This window comes from Chamaea fasciata, unplaced genomic scaffold, assembly GCF_029207755.1.
Source record: "Chamaea fasciata isolate MVZ Bird 193981 ecotype frontalis unplaced genomic scaffold, bChaFas1.0.hap1 SCAF_7, whole genome shotgun sequence".
Classification (NCBI taxonomy): domain Eukaryota; kingdom Metazoa; phylum Chordata; class Aves; order Passeriformes; family Sylviidae; genus Chamaea; species Chamaea fasciata.
This window is the reverse complement of record NW_027094092.1, coordinates 46,129,845-46,151,368: the sequence shown is the minus strand read 5'-3', so window position 1 is coordinate 46,151,368 and position 21,524 is coordinate 46,129,845. Positions and strand designations below refer to the sequence as shown.

Sequence of the window (21,524 nt, the reverse complement as noted above, 5' to 3'; positions counted from 1 at the left end):
ACTTGTGCAATAATCTAAAAGCAACATTCACTCAAATTTAACTTCATTCTGATAATGGAAGATACTGCTTTCAATTTTGTGGTAGTATTAAATATTGGTAGTTTGGTTGGTTTGGGTTTTTCTTTGTCACAGTAACAAATGTATGGCAACAATAACACTGTTTGTTAATGTAACCTTCTCTTTAGCCATAATTTGGTGTAACTTTCAGGGACACGGCATAAATATGTGCTTAGGATTCTTATACACTCTCACTGTGGTTGTTTGACTTACTGTCAAAAAGCATATTTTGTGTATTCTCTTTGTTGAAATGCCATTAGCTACCATCACTGTGAGCAGCTCAGAGACAATGCAAAAAATGGCATTCAGCAAATAAACTGAATGCTTTTTTAATTAAATCTATTTAGTGTATCTTGTACTAGAGCATCAAAAGCTTGAAAGAGCTTTGAGTCTCACTCATAAAAGGAGAGGGAAATAATTTTACTTCTGTAGATAGGTGGTAGTTTTCCCATTGATGAAGTATGCAAAATAAACACATTTACAGTTTTCAGGAACTATCCAAATATGATGATACCAAATATTTCCATGAACAGGAGAGTTCTGTCCCAACTTTCTCAGTAGGTCAGTCTCCCAGTGTGAGCTGCATGTACACTGGGGTTTTACTCCCACTCAAAATACTGCTCTGAGTTCTGACCTGTTTTCATTTGATTTGCAGTAATGTAATAACCTGTAACCCTCTTTTAAATTTGGTTGATCCTGATCATGAGTTCTAAAACTACCTGGAGAAATTATGCCAGGCAGACAGAAAGACAACTGCAGCTTACAAAATTACATGTTTTCTGTTCTCATGATAAAGACTAAGAAGCTCATGTGGCAAGGTAATGATTTTTTAATTTTCTCTTCAAAATTGATAAGGTGCTTCTTTTAGATTTCTTCCCTATTTTCTGTATCAGTTCCAGGTAGATATATATTTCTATATATTACATACTACATTTTCTACATTCTAATGTTTTATTACAAAACTTCATAGATGATAACATACCTGAACAGAAACTTGCCTCCACATCAGTAGGTGAGTGTACATTTAATGGCAAACTTTCCAAGCTGGCAATCAGACCCCACTCGTTTGATGACTTCCAGACTACCAGTGTCCATGATCACTGTTTTGTTCTGAATCCTCTTCTCTCTGTACTTTCATACTTACCTCCTGTTGATGAATAGCATTTTATGGACGAATAATAAACTAAAGGTAGGAAACAAGGATTAAGAAATAGTTTTAGAATTTTTTTAAAGGATGAAGTCATCAACATCTAAAAAAAGGCCGCAAACGCAGTGACCACAGAGTTGACAAAGCGTGCAGATGGTGCAAAGGTATTCACAGCAACCAACTAGGAATCTGACTGAGAAAGGTCACTGAAGTATTTAAAAGATGAATTATAAAATTACCAAAAAATCAACTTGGTAGATGTGAAGCAGTGTGTATAGGGAAGCTAATCCTATCATCTACACACAGTAGTTACCTGTTATCTTTTATCACAAATGGTCTCTTGAGAGATACTGGAGCTCAGGAGAAGACAAAAGTCAACAGAGTGATCAGAAGGCATTGGAAAAGGAGCACAAAACAAACCAGACATCATAATTCCATATAATTCCCTAAATTCACTGTACACCTTAATCATTACGTGAAATTCTGGTCATCCATTAGTATTAGTGTAAGAATTAGAAAAACTAAAGAAATTCAACAAGGAAACTATTATGGAGTGACTTTAGCATACAAAGAAAAAAGGCAAACTTTTCAGTCCAGGAAGGAGAATACTGAAGTGTATTAATAAGGTATAAAATTTTGCAGAAAAAGTGAATAGGGTGGTTATTTTTTCCTCACAATGCAAGAATGAGGCATTGGCTAGAGAATAAAAAGGAAATGCTGTTTCAGACAATACATAATTAAGAAGCGGAACATCCTGTCCAAGAAAGCACAAAGTGTAAAATCATAAATAATTATTTTTCCAGTTCCTTTGCGGAGGGCAGGCTCACGGGCGCTATCAGACATGCTGGGTGACTCCCCGCTCAGGAGGCTGACTCACGGCCGACTGCAGGCTATTTGTGCCCCGTGCTGACGGTGCGAGACAGGCTGCCCGGGCACACGGCTCTCCAGGCGAACATTGGTTACCGCCACAAAGGCCGCCCGCTCCCTTACAGCATCGTCTTTTACACAGCTGAGCATTCCAGCCTCTGGAGACATCGCTCGGGTGTTCCGTCCCGGAATGCCTCATGAGGGATGAGGGTGGCGGGAAGGACGGGCTGGCTCTGGAAACGGCATCCCGTCTCTTTCCGCAGCAGTCCCCTGCTCCGGTCTCGCAGTGCGGCGGCGGAGGGCGCACGATTCTCTGTTGCCCACAGAAAGCCGCCCGCCAGCAGCGGCCCCCGCGCCGAACCTTCCTTCCCCCAGCCGCCATCTTGGGGCCGGGCGGAAGAACTACCGCTCCCAGCGCGCTCGGCGCCGCGGCGCCATCTTGCTGCCGGCGGCTGGGGCTGGTGGCGGCGGCCGAGACATGGCGCTGTTCCCGGCTTTCGCCGGGGCCGCCCAGCCCGGGGAGCCCCCCGCCGGCAGCTCCGAGGGCTCCAAGAGAGGTAAAGTCCTGGGAGGACCGTCTGTCCCTTAACAGCTCTCCAGCGGCCCTGGGCACAACGCCGCCAGCCCCGCTCCGGCCGCGCTTCGCCCCGGCGTGGAGCGGCGGCGGGGGCGGTGCTGCCGCGGGCTCGGGCCCGTCGGCCCGTCACCATCGCCCCCGAGGCTGCGGAGCGCGGCACGGCGGCTTTGCGTTTGTTGTTGGTTTTCTTTTCTTTACTTTTCTTTCTTTTTTTTCTTTTTTTTTTTTTTTTCTCTTTTTTTCCCCACTAGCTGTGGATAGCTTGAAAAGTGTTTTTTAATTCCTTGTTCATTAAGGCAAATCATAGTTGACTTTTTTGGAAGCTAACAAATGTGATTATGAATCATTGTGTCACATTGACTGCTGTAGTTGATGTCTAGCGAGTAATACTTCTGATAAAATAAATAATAATATTAAAGTAAATAACACTTTCTGGTGTAATGCTAAGCGGTGAAGTAGGTACTATGTTTATTAATTTACTGAACAGGATTTAAACCAACCCTTACTTTTGCCTGCCAGGTTCTACCACCCTTAAATCTGCCCATTCTCTAGATGCCACAGCAAAGGGAAACCGAAGAATTATTTACCTAGGCTGAATTTCTTGTATGTTTGGTCCAGTCGGTATGGTGCATTAGCTTCTTGTTCTAACCAGGTCTGCATTACCCCTGATGGCATAACAGTGGTTGGTACTCACTCTGCCAGTGCAGAGATGCTCTAGCTGCCTTTAGGACCCTTTCTGGTAATGACGCTTGGTGTAGGGAGTAGTGGACATAATAAGATCCCAAACTACAGCTTCTAGGAACAGAGGAGCTGCGCTGTCAGGCAGAGATACAGTAAAATTCTCTGGTAATAAGACTTTGGTTATATTTTAAAACTTTATGTATATAGGCTTTAAGGTTTTTATGGTAGCCTATGTTGTTTCAGGCCACTTGTCTGGAAGATCAGATTATACAGAAAAATATGTAAGACTGACTTTTGGATCCAGATTTTAGTTGTTAGCACTGCTTATGACTTAAATTTTGTCATACTGGGAGCTTTTTGTGTGAGAATTATTGACAAAGCTGGAACGTAATTTGTTTGGTTTGCGTTTTAATAGATATTGTACTTTGTTGTTGACAGTGACATTTCAACGTAAGTTGTAAAAATTAAATACTAACTCCGAACCACATTTATGGGGGTGTATATCAAATTTCACACATTCAACTTGTGAGAACTTGAGAACTTGACAGGCATCTATCTCTCGGATAGATGGTTCTTGGCTCAGACCTGTTGTGAAGCCAAAGTGCATCATACTACAGAGATCGCAGAGTATTTTGATTTTAATGTTATGTAAAACTAAGGTGCCTTTAGCAGACATTTAGGGGTGCTTCATAACTTTATTGTAAAAGTTGAAGTAATAATATATATATATAGGTCGTATTTCATGCAGCCAACCACTCTGCCTCATACTTTTGAAAACCTTCCTAAACCATTTCTAAAGTGAAAGTGCTATCTGAAACAGAAACAAACCTTACACTTCCTAAGCTTCCCAATTGCTGAGTTGCAGCAGCCTCTAGAGTGCTGCAATTTTGTATATGCTTCATTACAATTATGTTGTCAAGCTTAATTAGCGTTTGGTGGAAGATAAATTGCAAATTTATCTTTTCTCTTCATGAAGACAACGGTGGTAATAAGTAACCCTGCTGACATTAGTCAGTATATTGCACAGCATTATTTGCAGTCTGAACTATGCTGTAGGTCAGATGATGCAGTGAATTTTGCTGAAAGCAGATTTTCAGGATCCTGAGAGGCTTCGTGTAACTCTTAAAAATTGCCGCTGTAGACATGCACCGTAAAGCTTTAATTTTTCTTTCTGCCTGAGAAGGTATAAAGAGATTGTCATTGGATTGCTGCTGCTGTTGTGCTCACAAACAAATGCATATTATCAAAAAATAGGTCTTTTATATCTGCTCTGCAAAAATGGTAAACTTCTTAGACATTCCACAAGAAAAAAAGCCTCACAGGTGAAGAGATGTTAAATTCTCTTCCAGATTCTGTCAGTGTCTGATCTTATCTGGTGACTGAAATGCAGAGATTTAGATGCAGAATGCTTGATGCTGGCTAATGTATCTCAATTAGCATCTAATAGCTTTCTTTCACACTGTTGAAAGGTCTAATGATATTTCAGTGGTTAGAGAACTGAGAATCCAGTGACATGTTTTGGCCATGTATAAAACACTTGAGTATTCTTATCAGTAATCGATGTGCCTGTCAATAAAATTCTGTAAAGAATATTTTCCACAAATTCAGTAAAGTACAGTTTTGTTAGTTTGTATAAGCTTTATCACATTCATTAACTATACCTTTTGTTTAATTATGCCTTTCCGTAATTTTTTAATTTCACTTTTAAGATATGTAACTATTTCTATTCTATATTGCATACAGAAATTAATATATCATTGATATGTATTAGTAAATATATTATGATACAGTAGATTATCTTATACAGCAAATTTATACACTCTATAAGTATATAAAGTTAGAAGTTTTAAATCATAAAAATGAATGTTGGATGGATTCTTTTCTTATGTAAAGAGCTGTGTATTAAACATGGAATCTGCTTTCAGTATGAGCTAAATGCAAATTTCATGGAGAGCTTTCCAATATGCTCAGTTATTGCACATGACTTAGTGACATTTACTGTGAATTTAACTGTCTGCTGCATAGATTAACCCCCAACTTAAAAAAGCACAGCAAGCTAATTTATGTTGATCTCACTTTTTTTTTTTTTTTTTTTACCTACAGAGTTAGACTGGCTAAGTAACCCAAGCTTCTCTGCAGAAGATGCATTATTACTGCACCAGCGCACTACAGAAGTTGCCAATCTCATTCCTGAAAAATCACCATTAATAAGGTAGAGTGTACTTCAGTATCTTTTGAAATAGCCTCTTTCTTTTGTCCTGCTTATCTTTTGTTATATGAGACAAAATTCAGAAGCTAAAAGCTGCTTTTCATTCTAGTGTTCAGTATTTAAAAATGCCTGAACTGAGTCATGTGTAAAAGAATGAATAATGCTTCCATGTCTTTTAACTTAAAATAATAAGAAATTGTATGTATTGGCAATTACATCCCATTTTCTTTTTCTCAGAGCTGCATTTAAATGATTGTTATTTTGAAATGGAGAGGAAACTGAGCAATCATGATTCTTCATTAGCTTTTGAATGTCTGAAGTGACCTTGAAATACTGTAAAGATTAAGCATCATCTGTATGATTTCTCTGTGGAAACCAGAGAAATCAGCCTTTTCACAGTTGAGTTTCTTACTTTTTGAAAAACAGTTGCTGATGTGAACTAATGAAATATTATATCTATCAAGTTGAGTGTGGCTGTAGAATGTGCTGGTCAGCTGAAGTGGGTGATTATATCCTTTTGTAGAAGCGAGCTTTAGGCAGCCACGTTTGCTGAAGAACTGGTTTTAATACATCCACTGGACTGGTTGCTGTACTTGGCTTATCTACACTGTAACTAGCACTCAGTAGTGAATGCAATCAGGTTGTAGTTGTCAAGTTCAAAACCTTAGTCACTTTTAATTTGATACAAGCTGCCTTGTCTATGATGATTCTTGGTGGTCATGATAGAGGAAATCTTTATAATACCAAGCACACCTGAGTACATCTTTTTCTGTACTTAGTCTTGCATTTACATGCATTGTGTGTTTGAAGTGCTATCAATATTTTGTTTGTCAGTCATATATTCTACTATGTTTCTTCAAATATTTTTAGGACTTCCATGTCATAAAGCTAAGGATTTTGCAAGTTACTGTTAGACAGAATGACATAATAAACCCAGCATATGAATTTTATCTTTGAAAAAGGCTTTGTCAAAAAACTGTGCAGAAGAATGTTTGGGTGTTTGTTGTTTGGGGTTTTTTTTTTTGCCTATTACTTGGGTACTTGATTTAATAAAAACTAATTGGTTTTATCTCATGTCAATAAAAACTAATTGCTCCAGCCTAGTTGGTGGTTTTGAGAGAGTTTGGTTTGCAGAAGTGTGCATGTTTGTTTTAAAGAAGATGGTGCTTATTGTTATTCTTTGTTTTCTTTTTCCTTAGTGTCCTTAAAAAATGTGTCAGAGCTGTTGCTTGAGATGCCTTGTTTCTGAAATACAATATTTTCTTTTATTGACATATTAGGAATACTGAGTTGTCACTCCTTTCTTTTATTGAAAGATTCCAGAAAAAAAAAAAAAGTTAAAAAAACCTTGTGCTTTAATTAAGGGTTAGAGAAGAACTCCATTTTTCATTTGATTATTAAGTGTGGGAGATTTTGTGGTATGTACAATAATATACATATGTTTTGCTAAAACTATGTGTCCTTTGTGTGATCTCAATACCTTGGTTGTCTGTTGTACATAGTGTTGTTTATTACATTATACTGTATTATATGATAGCATTAATTGAGTAGTCATCAAAAATTGTTTCTTGATTGGTGGATTTGATTTTTTTTAATCTGGAAGTGATTTTAAAAGTGTGGTTTTGATACTTCTTATATAAGTCATAAAAAAACAGGGGAAAAAATCAGACTTTTTTATTTTGTAGGTCATAGTGAAATATTTCTCAGTCTTGTAGCTTGACCTAAGTTGTTTGGCAAAGTTAGAAAAGTTTATCTTCTTGGTCATCTTCTTCAATTTGTCAGTGTTAACAGATGGATATTTGTACAGATCACACATCAAAATGCCTTGATAATTAAAACATTGAGTGGTTGTCAGTAATTCCAGCAGCTGAAAAATATAGTTGTGATTTAATGCAGATTTATATCACTTGTGCTGTATATGTTACTGCTACCTTCTCAAAAAACACAGAGAGAATAAAGGTAAAGAGTAAAATGTTCTGAACTTTTGTGTGGTGGTATTTCGTAACAGTTTTACTGCTTAGCTGAATAGGGATATATAAACGTATATACTTTTTTCCAATCAGGACTTCTTCAAGATCTGAGTTCTCAGAGGAGAGTGATACAGATGAGAGTCTGAAACACACAAGTAAGAAAAGGAAAAAGAAAAAGAAAAAGCATCACCACAGTAAGAAGACAAAGAAGAAAACCAAAGGGGATTCCAGTAGCAGCGAATCAGATGTGGACACTAAGCACGTCAAGGACAAAGGAAGTGGCAAAAGTAGTGGAAAGGAAGCTGCAGCAAAGTATGTATATATTAACACTATGCAAGATATAAATTCATTGTATTCTTGTGCCTGTCTCTTCAACTGAAATTTTTACCACTGGTTGATCATCTTTTTCTAAGCTTTGTGTGACTAAACCTGCATTCAAAGTAAGGGAAACAGATTTAGAACCACTTCTTTAATGATATCAAAAAACTGTGACTGAAATATTCAGTGAAATGCTGTTGTACAGAGCAAAGCATGGTATGGTGGTTATGAAATAAATTTTTAAAGTAATATAGAGGCTTATGTTCAGTTTTTGTAACCATCTTGTTTCCTTTCATGGATCTTTTGTGAGGGTTTGGAGAGCTATTGCATTAAACATTCTTAATTAGTGGAAAAATCTTAGTATGTGGCTGGGTTTGCCATGTAAAGTAACTTCTTCCTCACAGAGTTAACGTTTCCCTTTTTTCATTTTAAGACAAAATTTGTTGTATGATTTAATATTTCTTTTATATCCACATATTTTGCTTCACACTTTCTGCTTGTAATATTTCTATATGAGGATTTGAACAATTGAAATTGTTTTGTTGAATCTTCTTTGTTAATTCCAGTAGCTCTAAAGTACTGTGTAATTAGTGGAGATGTCTTTTTTTATGGAACAAGAAAATAGGCATGTAGTGACTATCATGACCTTTGAGCAGCTAAAGAGGTTCTGTGAATGCAGTGAGTGTCCAGGTTTGGCATACCGAGCTGTGCTTTCCCCAGGCTGTTGGGTTTTTAACATTTTGAGGTGGCCCTGTCCAGTTGGCTGTGAGTCACCTTCTCCTGGTTCTCACCATGTTTGCTAGTTTGAGCAGCCATTTTGCCTCTCTCTGATTCCCTGGTTCCTGTATTCTCTTTGGTGTCAGCAGCTCTGGCTCTGATTCACCACGCTGCAGCTACTCCTGTGGATGGAATAAGGATGTGGTGACATTAAGGAATTGTTGTTACAGCTGATGTAGTCTGGGTAGTCCTTGAATTTCCCCCAGTTCAGTGCTTTTCTCAAGGGGGAAGGTGCAGGTTTGTGGGATGTGCCTATGCCAAGGTAACATTGTTTCCTTGTGGAAGAGTGGCAGAGGTACTGTAGATGTTGTCTGATACTTCTAGCCACACATGACTCCTCCTTTATGAGAACTTTCATTGCCTTGTGGGGGCTAAGGCTTCCTTGACAGGAAGGACAGTAAAAATTATTTGGGTGCTAAACCCATTCTGCTCAGTCCCATCACTCATCTGTGCTGGAAAGGTGCCTGGGCGTGGTTCATAAGCTGTTTGCTAAATTGGGTCAGCCAGCCGGTGCTTTGCCCAAATGAAAGTGTGGAAGTTCCTTCATGTTGTCTCTTTTTACTACTTTCCATAAATTGTTCATGCTGAGAGAATATTGAGCTTTCAAAAGACTGGTTTTGAAACCTGAACCACAAGATTGCTTTGAATGTGGAAAGTGTTGAGAAATTTCAGAAAAATTTTCAGGACTCTAAAACTCACATATTTGTACCATTGGAATTCAGATTGGAAATTCAGAGTTATCTGCAGTTCAGAGGCAGGTCTCAGTTTCCACTTAACAATCATTTGTATAACTGTAATCTTTAAACCACTTTGATACACACTGTTGTCTTGGTTTGGGAAGACAGGTATCTGCCAGGTAAAATTACAATCAGAGGCTCTTTGGCAAAGATTTGGGAAATAGGAATAGCAGTTCTTTACTAGTATGTAATACAAAGCAAACAAACACAAAAAAAACTCACCCCCCCCCCCCAAACAACTACAGCATTAATGACAAACGACAACAGTACCAAGAACCTTGAGGGCTTTGTTTCACAAAACCCAGGGCAGTTTGGTTTCGGTGTCCCTGCAGGATCCTCATAGCACCAAGCTGGAACAGTGGAAAAGTCCCGGGATGGCAGGGTGTCCCGGCAGGCAGGGGCAGGATGTCCCGGCAGGCAGGGAGGTGCTGGGTCACACTGTAGCAAGAGGAGCAGCGCCGAAGGAGCGGAAGGCGAGGCAGGGCTTGGACCAGCTCCCGCGGGTGGCAGAGAAAACTCCGGATTCAGGCCGGACCGGTGATAGTAGATTTCCCAGGACTGGATCCCTTTGGCCATAGTGAAACTCCTCCAGCCAGCAACAGCCGTTCTCTCTCTCCCCGAAAGCCGGAAAAAGAAAAGCCCAAAGCCCATAGCTGCCTCAAGCTCTGTCTTTTACCTGTGTTATCTCCCCCTTCCACCTTTGTCCACCTCTTTGTTTCGGTTAAGTACTCTCAAGTATCCAACACTTGGTCTCCTTGGTAACTTGTGGGGAAAAAATTCTTTAGAGAAAGAAGGAACAAACCTAACCCCCAACAACTGTTTTATCAAATGCATGGGTATAATTACACCTAGTCAATCCTCTTACAGATTAGCTTCTTTTTCTTGATCGTAACATCTTACCAAGACAAAAGTAAATCTTGAAAATAGTAATATGTGGCTTTTGGATTATAGTGTGCCAAGCAATTGATTGGATTGATTGGTTAAATCTGGGTATTACCTTTTATAATCATAAATTCAGTTTTTGGAAGTGCAAGGACTTTTGGTGTTTTGATTTGATGGTTCTATTAGTGTGTTTCTAGTTGATTTTTTCAAAGTATGGTGCTGACTTTGCAAGAGTTGATCACGTACAATGACCTTGAGTAAGTTGAATTATTGTGAACTACAGAAATGTAATGTTTCTTGTGTTATGTAAATGAATATGTGCACAAATGCTTAGAAAATCCTTTCTCCTTGTCTGCAGTCTAGGTAAGAAGGCATCAGATGTTCCCAGCAGTCGTTCTATTTGGCTTGATGACCTCCAGGCCCCCAGAGCAGACACCTTCCGGATAGACAAGAGACCGGACCCTGCAAACTGGGCCTACAAATCCCTGTACCGCGGGGACATAGCCAGGTGTGGAACGTCATTCTCTGTTGGTATCCAAACTGTCACAGTCACTTGAGTCTGGCTGCAGTGTTTTTACATAGAAGATGTAAAAAAGATAACTGAGTAGCTTATTTCAAAATTTAACTTGGTGTTGGGCCAGTGTCAGTGGCAAGTGATGTCTCTAGGGGTCTGTACTGGGACAAGTGCTGTCTAATGTGTTCTTCATCAATGACATGGGCAGCAGGATCAAGTGCACACTCAGTAAGTTTGACAAGACTAAGCTGAGTAGTGCAGTTAGTGCTCCTGAAGGACGGGGTGACATCCAGAGGGACCTGGACAAGCTCAGTAAGGGCGCCGTCATGAGATTTAACAATGGCAGGGTGCTGCACCTAGGTCAGGACAGGGGTCAACACAGGCTGGGGGATGAACAGATTCAGAGCAGCCCTGCCAAGAAGGACTTAGGGGTGCTGATGGATGAGAGAAATGATGAGAGTAAGTGGATGATGAGCCAGAAATATGCACTGGCAGCCCAGAAAGCCAATTGTATCCTGGGCTGCATCCAAAGCAGTGTGGGCAGCAGGGCAAGGGAGGGGATTCTGCCCCTCTGCTCTGCTCTGGTGAGACCCCACCTGAAGTGCTGCATCCAGCTCTGGAGTTCACAGCACAGGAGGGACATGGACCTGTTGGAGTGAGTCCACCACTCTCCTGATGGAGAGAAGGGCCACCAGGTTGGTCACAGGGAGCTGGAGCACCTCTCCTATGAGTAAAGGCTGAGAGAATTGGGGTTGTTCAGCCTGGAAAAGAGATGGCTCTGTCCAGTACCTGAAGGGAACCTACATGAAAGATGGAGAGGGACTTTTTATAAGGGCATGTAGTGACAGGACCTGGGGAAGTGGTTTTAAACTGAAAAGAATAGGTTTTGATTGAATATTAGGAAGAAATTCTTTACTGTGAGGGTGGTGAGGCACTGGAATAGCCTGCCCAGAGACATGGATGCCCCATCCCTGGAAATGTTCAAGGCCAGGTTGGAAGGAGCTTTGAGCAGCCTGATTTAGTGGATACTGTCTCTGCCTATGGGGTTGGAACGAGATCATCTGTAAGGCCCCTTCCAACCCAAGCCATTCTATAATTCCTGGATTAATGTTTTAAAAGGCAAAAGATGGCATGAAATAACGGGGATAACGTGCAGGATTTTCATTGTTTTTAAAAGCATTCTCTGTAGCAAAATACGGGGCCATCTGGAGGTGGCAGCATGGGGCAGATTCAAAGGTGTGTTTTTGAGGTCAGAAATCCCAGGTTGTGTTATTAATCTTCTTTGGGCAAGTGCTGGTTTTGGTCTCTATTGTTCTGTTTCTGTGTCTGAAAGGGAAGTGAAGGTATTGATTATTTTGTACTAAATCTGTCAAGAGATTTACTTACTTGAGTAGTGTGATACTCTTGTAAAAAAAAAAAAAAGCTACAAAAATCTTAGCAAACAGATTTCTTCACCCAGAGATTGTACCAAAATGTGTCTGTCCTATGCAATGCTCTATTTCATGTTAGTATAGATTAAATGCACGTTCAATGTCCTTTGTGAGTTACTGGTACTGTGATGACCCTTCAAAACATTTCCTTGCTTTAATACAGAAGCCCATCCAAAGGTGGCTGCAGTTGGCTTGTGCATTTTGTATGTACACTTCTTGATTTTCTCAGGAAAATAGTTTACTGTATATACAATAATACTGTATATAATTATTTGTGGAGGAGGGAGAATTTATGAGTTATATTTTTACAGCATTTTATGCCTTTGCAATAAAATTGCCTGGTTACAATTTGTTTCAATTTTCTATCACCTGTGGATTGTCAGCTATTTTCTGAGATGAAAAGTATTATTTTAGCACTGCATGTCACTATATCTGCCACTGAAATTACATTCTTGGTAATATTTGAAGATTATATTTTCCTGTCCTAATCCGTAAGATTATTGTGGCCTTTATGAACATGGCCTCTCTTTTTCTCTTCACACCCTCTCCGCTTTTTGGCCTATAAAATGGACAGAGGCCTAGGGATGCAGAAGGAAGTTACTGGACTGAACAACTGTTGTCTCATTTTCAGTTTAACATAATCTAATCTACGTAACCCTAAATAATGTCTGTTGTTCTTTCTCCAGGTTTGTCTATGTGGCTTAAAATGATGGAAAGGAAAAAGGGTTTTCTTCTGCTTGAGTATGACATATATTGTTGAACTCAGAGGAAGCTTAGTATGATAGTAAAAGTGTGATGGCACTGAAAGAATTTATAAGTTGAAGTCTTAAATAAGCAGAAAGTTACCAGGTTCTTAAACTTTTGAAGGTCTAGGCATACGTTATTTGGGTTAATTTGAATGAAAGTATTTCTTTTGGAAAGGAGGTGTCTTTTCTAATGTGTATTTTAGAAGATGTTTAATTGTATTTTCCCTTCCAAGGTACAAAAGGAAAGGAGAGTCCTGTCTTGGCATAGATGCAAAGAAACACTGTATAACTTGGGACAGTTCTGCATCAAAGAAGAAGCAAGCACAGAGTCGACCTGAGCGCTACTTTACAAAGAACAATGTGAAGATGCTGAACACAGATGGCATTCTTGTTTGTAATAAAAATTCTCCATCTGATCCACCTGCCTTTATACCAGTTTCCCAAGTGGAAACTGATGATTCTTCTGACACAACAGAAGTAAATCCTCTTGGTATTTATGATCCATCAACCACAGTGTGGCTACAAGGAAAAGGGTGCAAGAGTGCAGACAATGAGTCTGTAAATACACAGCAAACAATTCAAGAGCCTGGGATAAACATGAACTCCATTCTAATGTCAAAAGTGGAAGAATATAACAAGAAAGTCAGGGAAAACCCAAGAGATATTAATGCTTGGATGGAATTTATTTCCTTTCAGGTATGTACTCTAATGGGCCTTGTTGCTTGTTATAAGTAATAAATACATGAACATTATATTGTAACTTCATTTGTTTAGAACTGTTTATCTTTTGTAAGTGAAGAATGAGCTGTTAACTTCACAAATGTCAACATTCTTGTGATTCTAGTGATCGTTCTTCTTGAGGTTGTAATGATGTTTCTTTTTGGTTTAGGATAAATTGATGGGAGGAGCTAGCCCTTATGCCAGTAAGGGAGAGCAGGAATTAAGGAGAAAATCGCTCAAGTTAATCTTGGAAAAGAAACTGGCCATTTTAGAGAGGGCAATTGAAAGCAATCCAAGTAATGTTGATCTGAAACTTGCCAGGCTGAAGCTTTGCACGGAATTCTGGGAGCCACCAGCTTTGATCAAAGAATGGCAGAAGCTAATTTTTTTACATCCCAATAATCCAGAGATGTGGAAGAAATACCTTCTTTTCTGTCAAAGTCAGTTCACTACGTTTTCCGTTTCAAAGATCAACAGTCTCTATGGGAAATGTTTGACAACACTGGCAGCTGTACAGGATGGCAGCATGGTGTCCCATCCTCTGCTGCCTGGCACAGAAGAAGCTATGCTGGGTAAGGTTCTTTCTGCATGGGTAGGGTTCTTTCTGCATACTGTGGTCACATTGGTCTTCATAGGAGCTAACTGCATTAGGAACAGATTTTCCTATGCATTGCATGAAGCTTTTCTTCTCTTCAAAATGCCTGGCATCCTGATTTCTTAGCTGAGAATTAAAGCAGATGTTCCAACCAAATATGGATATAGCAGATCCTTCTCTTCCCCAGGAGAGTTTATGATACAACATCCATTAAAGTCTAATGTGCTGAGTGGTTTATAGTACAGTGTCAAGACTGCAGAATCACAGCCAACAGTCCGGAGATGTGCTTTTATAAAAAGGAGACTTATGAAAAAAATAATTATCTCTTGTTCAGAAGTTATACAACTGATTACTTTAATCCAGAAAAGAAAAGGAACATTAGAAGTCTGATGTGAAATTTTGTTGAGAATCCCAGTCTGTAAATGGAGAATTCTAAGCTGTAGTACCATGGGATCATGCCTTTTGTATTTCTTCTGTGCATACATCTACCAGTTTATAATTTGTTACATAATTACCACTGGAAGGAAAATAAGTCAGATAGTTAGGATGCTGGAGTGGATTCAGGGAAGAAATGAGTTCATGCTCAGTTCTGGCATGGTCTTTAAATTTATTTGGAACTAAAAGACTTAACCTATCCATTTCAATTTTACTTCCCTACCTTGCCGTGTCATTGTGATTATTAATCTGTGAATACATTGAGGAGGGGAAAATATTAGTGTCACCATGAATATTTTTGACTTCTTTTTTTTAATATGTTTTTAATCTAAAAGAGACTGTTATGGGGGGAGTCCATTTTTTTGTCATGCGCCTCATAGTCCAAGAAACATCTTGTTCTTATCCAGTCCCGTAATTCCTGTTGGAGCAATGATGTTATGCAATATCCAGTCTGGTCTTACAGATTGAGATGCTGAGTTACCAAATGAATTTCAGGTGTTCAGATCTCAAACGGTTTTTGGCTGATTCATCTTGGATCAAGCACTGGAAAAAGTGCTGCAAAGGAAAAATGCTCTGCTGGCCAGTGGATATTGTACAGCCTGATAGCTTCTAGTTGCTTCTACTGTCTCTGATTTCCAATATTTTAGTCACTTTGTACACTAACCACAATGAATGATTCTCAGGACAAAGGTTTTATTCAGATTCTGGTTTTGGAAACAGGAAAGTTTTTCTTTCATTTTGTTTTCCTGCACATATTTGAACATATGTGACTCATGAAATACAAACTCACGAAGCAGTTTGTAGCTGCTATGAGAATTTTTTTAAATAGAGTTCCTTTAGCAAGTTAACTGATATTAGATTAGATGTTTTTCTAAATACGTTTTTGCTGGTAATGTCCATAGGTAGCTTAAGATGAAAATGAACTCAAATTCAGGAGTGGCACAGAAACACAAGTAACTTCTTGTTGTTCTTTCTTAAGCCTATTGTGATTTGTTTATGAACAATCTCGAGTATTTTATTTTTCCTCTTCAGAATTCAAATGATAGGAATAGAGAAATTTCCACTGGGAGACTTCTTGATTTGAGGTTTCTTTATTAGTGACTCAACTGTGTAATTCTTGGGCTGACTTTTAATTGACAGTGTACTTACTAGGAAGGTTACCAAATTGTTCATTAAGGTAAATATACAGACTATTTCACAAACTAATTACGAGGTGAGTAGCACTGTAGATGTACATTAGGCTTCTATCTTCAACCTTTGACCTTTGCTAAGGACAAAGTGAAAGAGCTCTAATTTTAAACAGTGGGGGACTGTGCCATCTAGTGTTCAGCATGCGGTACTATCTCCTTGGAAATAGATGGGTGTTTTTTTAAAGTATGGAAAAATTTTAAAAAGGTAAAGCTGAATTTTAAATGGTAGATCAGCCTTTAAGTAAATCTTGGTATAAGAATTTATAATACTTTAAATTTACTAGGAACTGTAATATAAAGCAGATGAATGAAAAGTAGTCTTAATTTTTTGCTGTATAAAGGGAGTCCTGTTTTTCAAATTGTACCTACTGGTTGGGGAGAAACATCCTTATCTTCCAAGTCAGTTCAGCTGCAGTAGTGTCTTAGCATCATGGACTGAATAAAGTATGTATTCATGCTGTTTTCAGTTTTTGCCACAAAGAAAATGCTGATCTTGGCATTTCTTCAAATACCTTTTTGTTTTTTAAAATGCAGAAAATTTTACGCTGTAATTTATTTTTGGCACCAAATCCTGATGAAGCATTTTCTGCATTCAGAGTATTTTAATCAAAGTTCATCTCTGAAGCTGGGAGAGTAAGAAAGGACAATTTTTTCAGTGTCAGTTTGAGGCAGTGCTAAATTAGTTAAAATGCTTGGGAGGACTGTATTATAAACTTAATAATTGTTTTCTTGTTTAAATATCTTCAGAAATCTCAGAGTTTTTGTTAGCAGGAATAATCATTGACTTTGCAGAAAAAATTGGATTGAATGCCTAGTTTGTAGATTCTAGCTGAATTCAGGTTTTTATGTGTATACATCTGACATATGTCTAAATTCAGATAAAAGCAGTAAATCATTTCCCATGTATTAAATATAAGATGATGGTTAAGAGCAGTTGCTGCTAACCCATGTTGTTACATGTGTGTTTCTAGACACCTAAATATTTGAATTGTTAAAAACCCTCCAAAGCCAATGTGTTTAGTGAAGGAACAGTAGTATTTAAAGAACTGTTTTCCAAGCTGTCAGTGATTTGTTTAAGTGTTTATGATCTTGGGGTTTTTTGCAAGTCAATTATGATTTAAAGTAATTTGAACAGTTTTTATTAAGACTGGAGTGTAATTTGGTGTGATTGAGTATCACTGAAATGTCCTTGAGCTGCCTCATAATGGAAGCGTTTACTATACCTGTTACTTCTCCAACTCTTTTGTTGAAGACTCTCATTGCAAAATATGAAAAGAAACACTGGGACTCTGCTTCCCTTTTTAAGCTTGAGACTGAGGCTCAGTGTGCAGTAGGGATAATACAGTGGTTAGACAAATAAATTGTTGAACAGTGTTGGATAGGGCTTTTCCCTACTTCTGAGTAGTAATATTTTGACCAGAAGACTGGACTTCTCTTAACTCAGTTCTTACATAAAGGAAAAGGTAATGACAATTGGAATGAAAATGATATCTTGCCTACATATTATCAATGTAAATATCTCATGCAAAACTGAGGCAAAAAAGATTTTTCTTGTTATCACCTCCTGTGTGCATTGTGATTACACCCAGCATCTTCAAAGTGGGCTGTGACACAGTGACAGATGTTGGATACAGTGAAGTTCAGACCATTGTGTCTAACTTCCCATCAGTAAGGACAGTGCATGTATGGCATGAGTAAAAAGTCATCTCTGGCACATTTAAAGTGAGCAGTCTTAAAGTTCATTAAACTGTGACAACTTTGACATGCATTTAATCTGTTTACTCTCCATGTTTTGAATTTTGATACTATTCCGAAACAATTAGTTCTTCAGCAAGTCGTGTATGTATTTTTATTTTTGTGAGCTGTAATAAAATACTTTGCAACAAAATTTGAAATACTAAAATTTTATCTTCTTTTCTTTACAGCTATATTTATTCAACAATGCCACTTTCTGAGACAGACTGGCCATTCTGAGAAAGCAGTGTCTTTGTTTCAGGCTCTGATTGACTTCACCTTCTTTAAACCTGACAGTGTAAAAGATTTGCCAACAAGGGGACAGGTAGCAATTTCCATTTAAATGGGTGTGTGTCTTTATGTATTACAGAAAGTGCTGTACCAGAAAAATGTTGATGAATTTTTAAGGACATAGGGAAATATTTTGGATAACAGCTTACTTAGAGGTTCTTCAAGGTGATGCCTGCATTGAAAAAATGCTTGTGGGTCCTCTGGAACTATAGTAGACAAATGGCTACTTTTACTGTATATAATAGAAGTGTGATAACTAGGCGTTTAATGTATTTTTTAATAATTAAAAATGGAAACAATGGAGCCAGCTGATCAATGTCTCTGTCTCTTTAGCACTTGCCCTGCTTCTTTTCCCCCAAAATGCTCTTGTTTTGTTACTGGTGCTGGAGAGAGCTGATAGAATCTTTCCATTCAGACAGATTTTGCAAAAGCTTCTTAGGTTCTCTGTTACCTGTTTCCATTAATTTGATGGCTACATTAGGAACACTTTCATGCTTTCAAGTGCCCTTTATTTGACCCATGAGATTCTGTTCAGCTTATAATGGTAAATGTTGAAGTACTAAATCACTTTTCATCTTAATTTGTTCAGGAGAACATTGCACATACACCCCAGTAATAATAAGGAAGTTAATACTTAGATGCCAGTAGCATCATCTCACTGAACTGTTAAGTACTGCTTCTTTTTTAAGGAGTGGGAGAGAGGCCACCATTTAGGCAGCTGGGCTACTGTAGAGGTTAAAAATTGAATTTGCTTCAGTTATCTCACTGTCTTCCCCAGAAACTCAGACTCTAGTTCTTGCTCTCTCTATTAATACTGTTACCCACAAATGGAGCAACCTGACAGGTTAAAAAATAGTGATGTCTTCATAAAGAGGTAAAATTTAGAGTTCAGTCAAAGCTATCATGGAGGATTTGGTGTAGTTGCACACATACAGTATATATATAACTATACCTATTACTGTATGTATAGTTATAGTGACTGTATTACTACAACTGTGTAACTATACACATACAGTTACAGTTCCAATCATTTGAAAAACTGCTTGATTACCTGTAGTATTTAAAAAATCTTAGAACAGGATGAAAAGGAACCTTGATTCAAAAGGACCATGTTTGGGTTGGAAAGAGCAGTTCTTGAAAATGGGAAGATGCCAGATTTACAGCTGATCACACATTCTGCTGTCTTACAGAAATGTTGTGACTCAGTCTGGAATTACTTGTTTCCACGCTGTTTTCACAGTTCACTTTCTCACTTGCAGCAAATAATAAATCCACAAGAAGCAGAATTATATTTTGCAGTTTGCTGTAAGCCTGGAATTTTCTTCTGCATTAATGCTTGCTTTTTCTTGGAATAAATTTTATTGTTAATATTTGTATTAACATTCACATCTCAATGTCCAAGCCAAAGGTTGGTACACAGCAGAAGCATTTAATAGGTGAGAGATTGTCATTAGAGCTTGGGATGCACAAAGCAGAGGAGGCATTGATGAATCTAGAGATGACTGCATACTGCTAGTGACAAAGTCACTCAGACTAGAACCCTGAACTTCTGATTCACTGGAACGTGCCCTGAACTTTTAAAACCCTTAAACCTGAAAGATTAAAGTCCTTATGGATCTTTCTCCTCTTGTCTTTAGTCCGGTCATATTTATGTGCTACTGTAACATTTTGATTTGACCATAGGTGTGTGATTGCGTTATCGTTCCATTAGCCAAATTCTTCATGGTCTCATAGATGTTAGGGAGGAATGGAGTTTTGGGGTTCTGGAAGCCACAGCGTGGGGACTTGGATCTTTATCCTTGAAAGATCTATAAAGGACTGTAAGCACTAAAGTATTTTGCTTTATTTAAAGCCTGTTACCTTTTAAAACAAACTTTATTTTCATGAGAAGAGCTGATGACAGTCCTTATGTGCCACAGCCATAACTGAAGTGCACAATTGTTCCTGCTGAATCTTCAGCAGTATCTAACAGAGTCTTTAAATACAGAAATTACATCCAGATCTGTGCTTGTAGGGTCTGGGAAACCTAAGTTGACAGAGATAATGTCTGTACAACAGCAAAAACTATTTTTCTCTATGTTTTGTTTTGGTTGGTCCTGTCAAAAACAATAGGTGGAATTCTTTGAACCCTTTTGGGATAGTGGAGAACCACGACTTGGAGAAAAAGGAGCAAGAGGCTGGAAAGCATGGATGCACCAACAAGAAAAGGGTGGCTGGGTTGTTCTTAAACCTGGTATGTGTGTCTCAATATGTGTAATTGTATGGCTATGTGTTCTTCTAAACATTTTGATTAGAATGGTATAATCTGATTCTTGTCATGTTTCTGCATAGAAATTTTTAAAAATATTTACTGATACCAAGATATGTATATCATATTTCACAAGGAATAGCATGTATTGTATGTTCTATGTACAATACTGTTTATGGAACATTGTTGTCCTTCCTACAATGAGAATTAGAGGAGAAAGTGGCATATCCTCCACTTCATGTTGAAAAAGCTAGAGATGTGAGTACTTGTTGGAGATTCATGCCCATCAAAAGTGAAAGGAAGCTACTTCCCTTAAGACCCTGTCACCACATTAGTAAGGTGAGGTGGGATTATATTATTGTGTGACAGTTGTCTCAAGGATACCTAGATTTATGATTCTATTTCTAGAATCAGATTTCAGTTACTCAAGCAAAAGTATAGGTAAAATAGGAGGAAAACATTTCCTTTCTCTTTGTGATGCAGAAAATGAAGGAATTGTGTCTTCACTTGGCTGGAGTGCTTCTGGAAGAGCAGGGATGCAGAAAACACTCTCTGCTTCTTAGCCTCACCTTGTCTTGTGGTCTACAGCACTTCCTTTCATGTCAAGGGCTATTTCTCAAGCAGATACAGCTTGCAGGGGAGCAGCAGGCTGGAATGTGTCTGACCAAAGACGAGTGGTCTTCGCTTTTGCTGCTCCTGCTGTAGCAACTCTGATGAAGCAAGTTTGGGTCTGCTTTTAGTAAACAAAGGAACTGAAAAATAATTACGTGCCTCCCTTGTCCCCGGATTAAGATGGAATTTCCTTGGCCCCTAACTAAGGTCAGCAGTTTTATTTTTGATGGATCTAGACATTTTGTTCACAAACTGAGAAGAGTCAGTATAGAGAAGAGAACAACTGCCAGTCTTGGGCAGCTCCAGTATATACCAGTGCTTTCCCCATATGTGTCAGCCCCTGAAGTTCAGGTGCAATTTTCAGTTCAGTGTGTTCATTGAAAACTGTCAGGTTTCCTCAAACTTTGATTAGATTGTGGAAATGCTGTCCTTTTTGATAGAGTTGCTGACTAAAGGAGATACTATTGATCACAAAAATATAGGGAGAGTAATAATCTTGCAACCACCTGTTTGTTTTACCTGAAGTTTAAGAAGAACTGGGATTGGGAGTATTTCACCTAGTTATTGGCAGATGTCAGGATCAAGAAGTTGGAGGGGGTATGGAAATGGCTTGATTTTTATAATGCAGGCAACCATTAAATTTTGAGGGCTATTGTTTTCCTCAGCAGTAAAAAAAGAAACCTCTCTATAAGCTTTCCCTTTGCCTATAGGTGCTCACCAGTCTCTGCACAGAATTAATGTATTGCTGTCAGAGGAAAAATATGGTAATTTTATCCAATAGTCCAGA

At 38.5% G+C, this 21,524-nt stretch overlaps 1 protein-coding gene across 1 annotated transcript in view; it reads left to right on the top strand.

The window, feature by feature from the left end:
• The first annotated feature begins 2,410 nt into the window (after positions 1–2,410).
• NRDE2 (NRDE-2, necessary for RNA interference, domain containing) overlaps positions 2,411–21,524 on the top strand; it is a 30,110-nt gene continuing 10,996 nt past the window's right edge. Inside the window, exons 1-8 of the mRNA XM_066188650.1 lie at positions 2,411–2,628; positions 5,433–5,541; positions 7,602–7,820; positions 10,581–10,730; positions 13,146–13,608; positions 13,802–14,204; positions 17,778–17,911; positions 19,990–20,110. Coding sequence (XP_066044747.1) covers positions 2,550–2,628; positions 5,433–5,541; positions 7,602–7,820; positions 10,581–10,730; positions 13,146–13,608; positions 13,802–14,204; positions 17,778–17,911; positions 19,990–20,110 — 1,678 coding nt within the window. The 5' untranslated portion in view covers positions 2,411–2,549. The remainder of the gene's footprint in view (positions 2,629–5,432; positions 5,542–7,601; positions 7,821–10,580; positions 10,731–13,145; positions 13,609–13,801; positions 14,205–17,777; positions 17,912–19,989; positions 20,111–21,524) is intronic.